Genomic DNA, 12,983 nt, shown 5'->3' with positions numbered 1-12,983 from the left:
ATCCTTGTCAAGCTTCTGCATTTATTTGCAGAATATGTAATTGTCCTAATGAATATTACTGGACCTCCCACTTTTAAGCAACTATTATTTACCAGAAAGGAAGACAGTTCTGAATTAAAGATGATGTTCCACCTCCAAAGAAATTAGAAGGAAAATGGATATGTCTGAATTTCTCTGCTAATTTAAGCTGGTTGTATCATTACAAATTATTTGGCTGGTGGAGGTGGAAACCCATTCTCCTTTCAAGTAAATACAGTGCCAGTTATGGACATACAATCTATGCTTTTAAATATGATACATTGAATTCAGCTGTATTCACATCCTAATAAGAGTACAGGTTCACAGCCAAAGAAACAGAGCTGAAAGCCTATATACATACCTAAGTTTTGGGTTGGAAAAAATTCAACAACTGTTTAAAATTAATAAAATGGCCTCATAGAAATATATTTCACAATACAATTACAAAGTCTCATACCCTGAAAAATTCTAATATTAATTGTGGCCTTATTACATAAAGGCTTCCTCAGAAGGCCACATCTATGGCATTTGAAGGAGCAAATCGTTTAACAAATAAACAGAAAATGTAACCAACAATGTTAACAGAGGCTAGGCCTCAGTACTAAATCCACTAATACTCTCTCTCCCTCTCTCTCTCTCTCTCTCTCTCTCACACACACACACACAAACACACACACAGACCCTCTCTTTCTCCTAGCTGTCATTGTGAAGGTTCTCTCCATTATTACCATCACAGCCAAAAATATAAAATAAAAAATGATATAAAATTTGTAGCAAGAATTTTATTTCATGAACTGGAACTGTGTGTGAAAGAGTTGGCATCTATTAGGACAGGTTAATTAGAATGGAAAGAGAGAAAAGTGCTTAATCCACCAGTCTTAAAAAATTCAAAACCCTCTTTTTTCCTTCTCCAGTGGAAACATCTCTCCTAAGAAATCCAAATGGATGAAGGGAAACTAACAAAAGGTAAACAGAAATATGGGCTTTTAATCTTAATTTCAATGGCCTTTCCCTCATGTACTTCCCTGAAAATCCATTACAATATAAATGCAATGACCTTGCTGCTGAATGACATCCACTGAAAGGTATGGAAAAAGTTATCAGAAAAGGGTAAGATGAGTTTCTCATTTGCCTAATAAAGTTTCCAATTTTCTCTTGTTTCTGGAAACTTTTGCATATTTTATTCAAAATTATGGTGTTTATCTCAAAAATGTTCTGGAAGCAGAACATATCGGCGAATTTCTGAAGTAAGCTTGTGTAGAAGTACATTTAATAGTCACAAATGTATAACATACTTCTGATTGTATGGAAAAGAAGCTTCAGGAAAGAAGCTGCTTGCAGAAGAGACACAGAAGTTGCTTAACAATTCTCTTCTCTGTCCATCATTTTTCCACCCAAAATTACATCCCCAAATTTCTTCCACTGTGGAGTTTATATGTATATTTAATTTAACAAAGAAGTATTTGGGAAGAAGTATTTCTTTACTCTACCTTCAATTCTTTTCCTCCTGTTTATTAAAATAAATGCAAATGTTGGTATGTTTTTATACAAAGAGAATAAACTGAAATGTATATCCTTTCATAATCAATCTGTCAGAACTCCTTATGTCTACCAATAGATTTCCACTTCCTACAGTTAATTATGTTTCTGAAAATACTTACTCTTAATTATTCTAGCATCCTGCAGAAGGCACAAATGAACAAACTCTTCGAGTTTGCAAACCACAGAAAAATGAATGCTTGCTGGTTTGAGAATGTGGGCTGAAGAATTAGTGGTACTGATGAATCAGCTGAACAATCAATCAATCAAGCAATCAGGTAATATGATAACAAAAGTGCTTCCTTGAAGCATTGATACTTCTTCGAAACTCAGCACATAGATCCTTTAGATATTATGGGATAGATATCAGAATTCTAGATAGCATAGCTAATGAGTAGTGAGAATGTTAATAAATATACTTTCTGAAAAACTGGTGAATATCCATTTGAGAAAGGTTTTTCAAAGATATTCAAAATATTTGAAAAGTTGTTGGTCATTAACATCATTATTGAACAAGAAATCAAGATTCTTGTAAGTGCCAAGAAAGCATCTTATTTACTGTTTCAAACCCCCTTATGCAACAGGAGGTATGGGAAGCATTCTTCTGTGCATTTGTTTATTATCAAACTACATGTGTTAGACATAGCTACTACAATATTAAGTAGCTTCTAAGAAGGAATACTTTTTGTTCTGTTTGTATGTTGTGTTCTCTTTTTTTACTTCCTATCTCACTCTTGCCCATATCTTTCACCCTTCCCTTTCCTGCTTCCTGCCTTTATAGAATACTAACTATCCAATAGTAAATTCTAAGCTTTGAGAAATGGCACTACGAAGTCTGTCTGTCTGCTTAGTTGACTCTAAGAGTAACCTCCAAATTGCAGAAGTCAGCAAAAAAGAAATAGCTAAAACAGAAGGAAGAGAAGCCACTTTGCTGTTTATTAAAGAACAACTTTGCAATACTGGGATGGAACAAGGAGTTCTTTATAGGGGCGGTTTTCATTAAAAGAAAAGAAGAACCTATATGCCATAAATGCACACCCAAACAGGTGATTTTCTTCCATATCAAGGATGGGAAGAATATGTAAAAAGGGCTACCCTCAAAGCTTCTCATTTTTTGCAACTGAGCAATAAGATCAATAGATTGCTCCTCTCATACAATGTACTGTGGAGCCGTTTCAGGGCAGCAATTGGGTTCCTGGAGGTCTTTTTTCCTTCCTATCCAACATCACCTAGTGGCAGTGTCCTTAATGTATGGTGGTGTGTGGTTCAGAGTTTGGACTTCATTGTTTCAGAGGTATTTTGTTTTACTTGCAAAAGGTGGCTGACATTTGAGTAGGGAGCTTCTCTTCTTACTAGAAGTGAAAATGAAGAAAAATAGTTCAATATTCCTGTGGCTACAATTAATAAAAAGGGACTACGATTTAAAAAACAGAAAAACCATTCTGCATTTTTCAAGCCTTGCTATGCAAGTCTTCCAATACCAGGAAGACAAATTCTGCAATTGCTTTTCTCCAACATGCACCAATATTATTAATGAAAATATTGCACTCATGGTAGATCTGCACTCACTCTGAAGTTGATATTTCCTAAACTGTCTCCAAAAGAAATAGGGTGCATAAGTGAAGCAGCTCCAGCTGAAAACCAGTGGAAACATAGCCCAGCAACCAGATGGATTGGGTAGTCCCCAGCAGACTTGCCAGAGCAACTGGAGCACAGCTTATTAACCATATCCTCTGCAAAGGAGATCCTGTACTGTAATGCCAGCAAAAACCTTTGCAACCTTTTATGCCAGAACCCCATAGACTTCTTTCAACCTGCCACAGCAGCAAGCTTGGAAGGAGTTGGAGACTATATTGTGAAAATCTGTCCATGAGAAACAGTAGGATGTCTTCTCACTACACGTAGATAAGCCCTAGAAAAGAACCAACAGTTGCCCAAAGGAAAATCTAATAATTTTTAATGAGCAAATTGGGACTGCATAGCAAATTGCACTTGTGAAGCTAGTCAAATGGGTACTTAGCATTAAGCATGGTACATTAATTCTAGATTTGATATTATATATCATGATTATACTCATTTATCTTTAGATATTTGGCATATAATTACTTTCCTCACTGAACTAGGTTAAAGGTTAGGGTTTAAGTTGCTGCATCTCTGCTTTCTTTAAAAAAATAGTACAATAGACTGTAGTATAACTTTAATTAATTCAGTTGTTCTTTCTGTAAAGCAGATGACAGCTAAATAATTTCTTTAAATCATATGTACCCAATTTTCAGTTACAAACGAATGTGAAGTAATGTGAGACAAACCAGGGTAAGCCTGGCTTGAAAGACAACTCTCTAATTCATATCAGGAATGAACAGATTCCCCGCCCTTACAGACTTGGCTTGACTAAGAAAGGAATCCCTAACGATAACCACAGTATAAAAAGGCTGTTCCTATAAAATAGGTAAATAGCATATAAATAGATTCTTATTCAACTAACACTGATTTTCTTTTTTTAACTAACCTTATCATGATTTAGGAAATGGCTTTTAAAATCTTTCTGGCTTCTTAAAGGATGTAAAATCAAAATGTTGGCACGTTAATTTTTTATTGTTGTTGCAAAATTACATTAGCATAGTTATAAGCATTGTTCATTGCTGTATGATGGTTATGTTTGTTGGTTCAGGGTATAATTCACCATCCTGAGGTTGGGACAGGTTTTCCCACTACCTTATTAAAGGAAGAAAATAACTTCCTTATGGAAATTGACCAGGCACAGGGACCAGTGTAAGGGAGAGAAAAACATCACAACACCAATTCGAAAAGTGAATTTGAATGTTCCATTCCCATCACACTTTGTAGTAGGATTAAAACTAGACTCTGCTAGCTTTTGCCTTCCTACAAAAATTCTAAAAAAAGTACATATACTTAAAGTTACACATACACAGCACTAGGGTGTTTGAAGAGATTACTCCAGAAATTTTGTCTTTTAAAATTCTGCATTAGGGAATTTAGCTTTCAAGGAAACACAGTGATTCACATTTTTAAAAAAGGTTTCTGAATCATTACATAAATTTGGGCAAATCCATATAAGGCCTCTATATATTATGACATGTTGCAAATATGCATACAAAATTTCCTATGATTTTTTTAATCAGTAGAAAAAAGATTGCTGGCCCAGAATATTAATTTACAAGGATGAATTTTAAGAAGGCAAGAATTTTAGAGATTCACACTTCCCTAATTAGAATAATTGTAGCCACAGGTTAATCCATTAGACCAGTTGCAAGATAAACATCTTTATGGCAAAAAAACATGTATTCTTCCATTCAGGGATTTGCCTTTTTCTTCCCCTTTTGTGCATTCTGTGACAGATATTCTCAAAAACTATCCCTCACCAAGAGGAACTGCCTGATATGTCCCTGTCCAGAAAATATGGCCTCTAATGCAAGTAATGGATAGTAAATGACTGCAGAATCATCTTCAAGCATTTATAATAAACAGCCATAATATGTATGATTTAAGGGGTGGGACAAAATGGGACCATATATATGTCCTTGAAGTACAATTAGATATACCCTATAAGTGATAGATATACTTCATTGCTCTTCTCCAACCAATGACTGCAACTTATCATCTCTTCTCATTGTCCCATGACAGAATCTCAGGCCTTATATGTGCCATTCTACTGTTATGCAACCTATATGCTCAAATGTGCTGTCTACCCTGTCCACATTTCTCTAGCTTCCTGGGAATTTTGGACTCCATTAAATATTTATTTTGATTAATTCCTTAAGTCTGCATCTAGAATACCCTGCATAGTGAACCACTTTTGCTGATCTTGCAACTCCTTCCCTCTCCAGTGAATGGAATGGGGATTTGGACAACAGATTCTTATAGCTACAATTGTTCCTGTGTGATCCTCATTCAGTCAAGACTGAACATGCTCAAGGATAATTAAATCTGCCGATTCCTTGAGGCTCAGAATCTTTGGCCCTGTATATGGCTAGGTAGACAAAGGAAAATTGAAGAGTAATGAGGATAACATACAGATTATACTTGATTGCTATTCAGATTTAACAGGAGAAACTCAAGGATGTGCTCTAAATTTTAGATTCTAAAACTGGATTGCAGGAAGAAGTCAAAATAAATTCTTTTGCGAAAACCATTGTGTATCTCCTTATCACCCAGAATTCACATCCAAGCGAAACAGTCATCCTCATGTGCAATGCAAGCCATTATCTACAGGGATGAGTTTATGTACACAGGGACTGTTTTCTTTGCATGCTTTTAAGAGAGAGAGAGAGAGAGAGAGAGAGAGAGAGAGAGAGAGAGAGAGAGAGAGAGAGAGAGAGAGAGAGAGAGAGAGAGAGAGAGAGAGAGACAGAGACAGAGACAGAGAGAGAGAGAGACAGAGAGAGACAGAGAGAGAGAGAGAGAGAGAGATGCATACGTACACACACAGAAACATGCAGTCATACATTCATGACAGAAAGAGAGAGAGAGAGAGAGAGAGAGAGAGGGAGGGAGGGAGAGAGAGAGAGACAGGGAGACAGGCAAGAACAAGAGGGCAGATGAGTAAAATTTCTAAATTTTATCATCCTCAAAGCATCAAGGGCTAAGATACCCAAAATATATTGGACAGCCTAAGGGAGAGACAGTGAGGTAAGGGCTGTGCGGAGTTTCTTCATGGGACACCAGTATGCTAGAGAGCTCTGTATCATTCTTTATAGGTATCTGAAAAAGCTAAATATCAGATTAAGAAATTACCAGGCCAATTAAAATATTATGGCTATTCACATCAAAGCAAAGGCCATTTCTTTCCTTGAAGGAGAGAGGGAGGGAGGGAAGGAGGAAAATAAGGAAAGAGAGAGGAGAAAATGATATGAGAGAATGGAGATAATAAAGTGAAATTTCATTGTTTCTTTTTTACAGCATCTCAGCATCCTTAGCAGAATTCAGCCTCCATTGTGTGATAATCTGTCACCCATACTCTCAGATGGTCAGTGGCTTGACAGTTGTTAGAATAAATGTGGCTGATTCTTCTTTCACTGAAATTTCTTCCCTTTGTTGCAGCACACACAAAAGTTGTGAAAGAAGTTGTCCTTTCCCTCCCCCCACTCTCTCTTGCTCTGTCTCCTGTATGAGATTTTTCTTTTGCTTTGTGTGTTTTTCTTGATGTTTCTGGGTTTTTATTTCAGCTGTTATTAACATTTACTAAGTAGGCAGAACACGGATGCTGCCAACAGCCACAGTGGTACGGCCAGACACATTGATCCATTGCCTGCAATTCCTGTACCAGGTCCTATGAAATAAGAAAAAGGAGACAAAAAAAGAACAAAAAATTACATATGGCATGATACATATGAAATGGATTATATGGGAATAACATTCTCATTGCTACTTTTTCCCTCAATCTGTGGAAATCTATTGGTTTCAGGCTGATGGCTACTCTTGGTCTTTGGATAGGATTCTGCACTGGATAGGGATGTAATTTACAGAACTGTTAGATTACCTTGCTAGGCCCCAAACATGGGACAAATCTTTATTTCCTGTTTTGGCCTAACCGAAGGCCATCCACAGGCAGTAGTCACAACAGTGACAGCTCATATTTATGTAAATTTTAGATTGCTAACAAAGAATTAAAGGGAGACTGATATGCATTTCAAACTTATTTGTTTTCATCAGTCAGCCATACCCTTCTGAGATTTGAACCTGGGCTGATTGCACATTAGGCAGTTGTTTTAACCTCTAGGCCACAAGCTCTATTTCACTTTGTTAGCTGAGAAGCAACGGAGATATGTGTTAAATGCTGATGAAATGAAAAACTGATGAAAACAAATAAGTTTGAAATGCATATCAGTCTCTCTTTAATTCTTTGTTAGCAATCTAAAATTTGCACAAATATGAGCTGTCACTGTTGTGACTACTGCCTGTGGATGGCCTTCGGTTAGGCCGAAACAGGAAATAAAGATTTGTCCCATGTTTGGGGCCTAGCGAGGTAATCTAAATAGTTAACAAGCATTTAACACATATCTCCCTTGCTTCTCAGCTAACAAAGTGAGATAGAGCTTGTGGCCTAGAGGTTAAAACAACTGCCTAATGTGCAATCAGCCCAGGTTCAAATCTCAGAAGGGTATGGCTGACTGATGAAAACAAATAAGTTTGAAATGCATATCAGTCTCCCTTTAATTCTTTGTTAGCAATCTAAAATTTACATATATGTGTGTGTGTGTGTGTGTGTGCGCGTGTGTGCATTTTTTCCTTTCCATCACACTAAAAATTAGACAACCTTTGAAAGAATTTATAGGCAGCAAAAGTTCTTTTCAAAGTTTTACTAAATCAAAATGAAGTTAAACAGAAAGGTTCCTGAGCATGTTTCATACTTGACTTGAAGAAAGGGATTAAAAATGTCAACTTAAAGGCAATTCTATCTGGAAGATAATTTAATTCCTTGGAAAACATAACCAACAACCAAGGAAGCAGATGAGTGGGATTCCTGCATCTTGTATTATGGTGTACTAAAAGAATTGGTGTTGATCATTGTCTCTGTGCACTATTCACAATGCTTCTTACTCTCAGTGAAATCAGAAACTCAAATTAGATTCAGAACATGTAGAGTTGGAAAAAATGGCTTATTCCTATCTAGACAATCTTAATGAATCAGTTCTTCAAAGTAGATAAGGTCAAGAAACAGACATTACAAGGATTCCAGAAATGTTACATTGTTGTCTTATAGTATATTAGCAGCATGATCAGATTTTTCTCAATCCTATCTTGTACTAAACAAAATCAAAGTGGAATAAAGTGATTATTCTTTCTCATTTTTCCTTCTTGTGGTCTCTTTTCCAAGTCCCTCCTTAATAGTTTACTTCTTTTTTTCCTTTGATGGTTCTTTCATACCTTCCCAAGGTCAACAATAAATTCCTTTACATGATGTGAGCAAAAGCTCTCTATGAATTTTCTTTTTATCTGCTCTCCCAATTCTATCTGTACCAATTTTTATCATGTGGTGGCCCTTGAATGCAAAGGATCATTATAATTCTGCACATTCTCAACCATCTGCTTACAGCCCAGACATTCCCTCTTCAGGGACCAATTCATCACAGCACTCTAATCAATAAAACATGGAACCAATCAGCAAATGGCTTCAATCCCAGAGGAGACTGCGTAATTATTTATTTGGTAATGGGGAAATAGAATGATTTTCAGTATAACATTTATGGTTCTCTAGCATGAGGCCCATGGAACGGAGCAACAGGAGTTCCAGAAAAGCTTTGATTTTTCTCAGGGATGGTCAATGAAAGGCATTCACTGCTGCAGCAACAAATAATATGGAATCATAACAGGACTATTAAATGCTAACATGATGCACATCCTTTCATTTAGACGTGTACTGCTCGCCTGCTTACAAAGATCTCTTAAATTGTATTGGCCATAGTAACACTCTATAGAACAACGTAATTCTATGGTGAATTCTATATTTTGCATGACAGTATATAAATTATGTGAAATCTCTCCTGAATCAGAATTATTCTTAAAAACTCTATGTTAAGAAAATGAGATGAAAATATGTTTGTATGTGTGCACATCCCACAATCAGGAAATGGTGGCTAATAAAAGAAAAATCAATTATTTGGGTGAGGGAATGGAAGACTGATTGAAAAATTAAGTGATACGACTGCTAACAATTTGATGGGGCAAGTGCTGTATTGGCTATTATATACTCATATATGTTGGATCAAAACCCTACTTAGTCAGCATCTCTGCAAATTTGTCTTAGAAACAGAAACCTTTATAAGCATTTATTTTATCTAGATAATAGATAAAACAGTATTACATGTAACTCAACATTAATAATTCAAGTTTAGATTTTCTTTTCTATGTCAAATGCTTTGGACAGATTGAGAAATATTTGTGGATACTTTAAAAACAGTTAATTGCATCATAATAAGATGTGGTGAGACGTTAATATAAAAAGCCAGCTAGGTGGCAGCAACTTTGCTGTTCTCAAACAGCTGAATAGGGTCAGAAGTATGTATGCATGACTATTGGGAAATATTAGTGCTGTAGGTTAAGAAATTCCAAAAAAATTATTCCAAGAATACAACAGCAAGTCACTTCAATCCTCTTGTCAAGAAACCTACAGTACATGGATCTATCTGTGAGCATATCCATACTGCATCCTTAACCTGTACCTGTCTTGTGTTTCTACCATCATAAATTTAAGTCAGATTAAGAAAAAAAAATCCTATCTGAAACACCTTTACAACTTATAAAGAATTCAGTCTGGACAATAGGCCAACACAGTATCCACTTGACAATTCCTTGCTGTTATTCCTTCTCAAGAAAGCACTGTAAGCAAGTCTTAATCAAGACACAAACTTTTATTAAGTATAATTGAAACTGAAATTATATATAAGTAAGTTAAAGCATACATACAACAATAACCTTTAAAATTAAAACGAAAACACCCCATTCTAACTCAAGTGACTGGAAAATTAAAAATGTCAGTGGGGTTTTTTAAGCAGTTTAAGAGGAAGGAGGCAGATAAATTAAAGGTACAAAAATACTACTAATACAAACAGTTACTGCAAGGTTTTGAACTCTGGTGTTCTTCATGTTAAGCAAGTGTTGTAATTATTATGATTGAAAGATTGTAGAACTATCTGCAACAGACCTTTAGAAAAAATGGGGCCAGAGGGCAGCATCGTGTGTGTAAATTCAAGAATTTATTTCAAATAAAAACACAGTGAAGAAAGCAACACTAGCAGAAGTCAGAAAATATCTTTCAGCTGGAGAATAACAAAGTGAGCAGAAATGGCATGTATGGTGAACTGTAAATGGGTAGAAGACAATACCCACCGAAACGGTAGCCTCCACCCTTACCTTGACCGGCAAATTCTGGAAGTCGGTCAGGGTTAAATTTGTAGGCCATAATTTAATCCGCTGCTTGCTCCGGCTATTAATATAGTTAAGGGTCTCATCCGAAATGATGGAGACCACGGATCTGGAGTCAAGTTCCATGCTGCAAGGAACGCCTTGCAAGTGGATTGTTAATCTAATTTTGGGTTTGAGCAGCCGGCGGCTGCCCGTGTGGTTAATGGCCAGCCGGCTCTCAACATAGCCAATTCACGTTTTGGTCGGGACCCCAGTACCTTCGAACGGCGATTCCTCCAGTTGTAGCTTGTGAATCTCTTCTCGGGGGCGGTGGCTACGACAGACCGTGGCTATGTGGCCTGTTTTCTTGCAGGCCCGACACGTGGCCGACCAGAACTTACAGAGGCTGAGCATGTGGTTTCCACCACACCCTGCGCACTTCTGCGGGTTGGTGGCGTTGCTAGGGGGCCTGGGCTTGTCTGGGCGTCTGCCTCGCTAGTCGGGGGTCGACTTCTGCTGGAGGAGGTCAATGCTCTGCTCGTCCTCAGCTGCGGTGACCTGCCGGTGGATGCTGGCCGCGTGGCTGTCGGTTCTGGTCTCCTGGACTGCTTGGACGGCCCCGTAGGCCGCTTCGTGGGCCAGGATGGCATCTTCGGCTTCCTGGAGCGAAACCTCCTCTCTTTCGAACAGGTGCTCTTGTAGCCACCTGTCTCGTAGGCCGCAAACCAGCCGGTCTCGTAGCCGCTCCTCCAAGTTTGAAAACTTGCAGGCGACGGCGGCTTCTCGTAGGGCGGCAAGGAATTCGGCACCGGACTCGTCGGGGTGCTGGTCCCTTTTTTCGAACTGCGACCTCGCAGCCAATTTGGACCGCCGGGAACGGAAGTTGGCGTTGAGCTTGGCAACGATGTCCCGGTACGCGACGGTGTTGATGGCCTCTGGGGTGAACAGGTTCGCAGCGATCTCTAGGAGTTTGGGTCCCCTGATGCAGAGCAGGGCTGCCGCCTTTGTGCTATCCTCTGAGATCTGGTTGAACCGCATGTACAGTTCGGCGTGAGCCAGGTACCGGGCCCATGTCTCGGGGTGGCGGGTGTCGAATTCACGGGGTTGTCTGGCCCTTGCCATCGCGGTGTTGGTTACGGTCTTGGATCGCAGATGCGGTGACCGGCGTGGTCCGGTGGCTGGCGGTCGCGTTGGGAGGAAGGAAGATTCCTCCTTCCTTCAGCGTGCGGTGCGCTCCCCAAGTGACTTCAGCTCCTTGTCGGCAGCAAATCCCATCCTCGTCGCCACTGTAATGTAGTGGGTCCGACGCAAGGAAGAGACGCCAGCCGGAGTACGTGTTCAGCTCTATATTGGGGGGGTAGCATACTGGAGAATGTGGGTTACCTGGCCTCCTTAAATACCTAGCCAGGTAGGTGGACAGCCAATGGGGTTGGCCCTAGGTTTCCCGCCGAAACTAGGTTTCCCGCCGAAACTGTTCAGGCCAACGCCCCCTGGTGGCTGTTGCTATGCAGGTGCCTGCATACATAACAGAAAGAAAGAAAACAGTTGCTGCTTGACCCACTGCGGCCAGGCATGTCACGTGGCTGGCAGCTTTGTGTTGGCAGGCAAGGGAGGCTTCTCCCTCCAGGGGTGGGGGGAAAAAGCCGCATTCTCCAACCAGCTTTTCCTTCCCCTTCTCTGGGCTGGGCTGCAATCTCGCCCACTGCTTCTACGCTTCCTCCTCCCCTCCCTTGCAGAATAAAAGGAGAAGGCAGGCGGTGGGGCAGGGGGTTTCCCCATCCTGGATGCTCTGAGAAGGGGTTTGCAAGAGAGGCAGAAGTGATTGCCCTTTTGCAAGCAGGAAATCTTGCATGGGAATTGCAGCCAGGGATTCCCCCCCACACACATTCTTTCCCTGGCTTGCCCCGTATCTTGGGTTTCACAAGGAGACCTGCAAGATTTCCTGCTTGCAAAAGGGCCATCACTTCTGCCCCTCTTGAAAAGACAAGGATTTCTCTGGAGGAAGAAAGCAGGGAGAGGTGAAGAATGTGGAGGGCGCTTGGAAGCCACCCGCGCGGGGCACTCTGAAGCCACCGAAGAAAGAAAAAACAGGTAGAAAAGGAAGGAAGGAAGGAAGGAAGGAAGATATAACCTTCAGCAAAGCAGCCTCCCTGCAAAAGAAACACATTTGCACTTATGTGAGCAGACACATGGTCCCACAAGCAGCTCCCCCCCTCAGCCTCCCCTAAGCCAAAAACCTCACCCTGCTTTAATTGCAGGTGAAACCTGCTGAAAGCCCAACCAGCCCATGCAGAAGCGCTGCCTGCTCGCCTTTCCAGAGTGGTCCAGCCCAACTTCTTTCCTCCCTTTTAGCTGGACAACCTTTAAAATCAGCCTTTTCTATTTATTTATTTATTTGTTGGGGGTGGAATCTGTAAGAATGCCAACTGGGGCAGCAGGTCAGGCCGGAGAAGAGCGGGAGTGAGGAGAGCGGCCAGGCCAGGAGGCTGAGGGCCTGGGCAGGCAGCAAGCTTGTGATCGCGCTCAGCGGAGAGAAAGGGTAAACCGAGGTAGACTCTGCT

At 40.0% G+C, this 12,983-nt stretch overlaps 1 protein-coding gene across 2 annotated transcripts in view; it reads right to left on the bottom strand.

Moving 5' to 3' along the window:
• Positions 1-6,749: 6,749 nt before the first annotated feature.
• Positions 6,750-12,983, bottom strand: part of LSAMP (limbic system associated membrane protein) — a gene marked incomplete at both ends in the record, with an annotated part of 501,998 nt that continues 495,764 nt past the window's right edge. For both annotated transcript variants that reach the window (XM_081327926.1, XM_081327927.1), the window contains one exon: positions 6,750-6,847. In XM_081327926.1, coding sequence (XP_081184052.1) covers positions 6,750-6,847 — 98 coding nt within the window. The remainder of the gene's footprint in view (positions 6,848-12,983) is intronic.

This window comes from Vipera berus (genome assembly GCF_964194415.1).
Source record: "Vipera berus genome assembly, chromosome: 4".
In the NCBI taxonomy this organism is placed as follows: Eukaryota; Metazoa; Chordata; class Lepidosauria; order Squamata; family Viperidae; genus Vipera; species Vipera berus.
The sequence above is the reverse complement of the archived record's forward strand: the minus strand, read 5'-3'. Positions and strand labels throughout refer to the sequence as shown.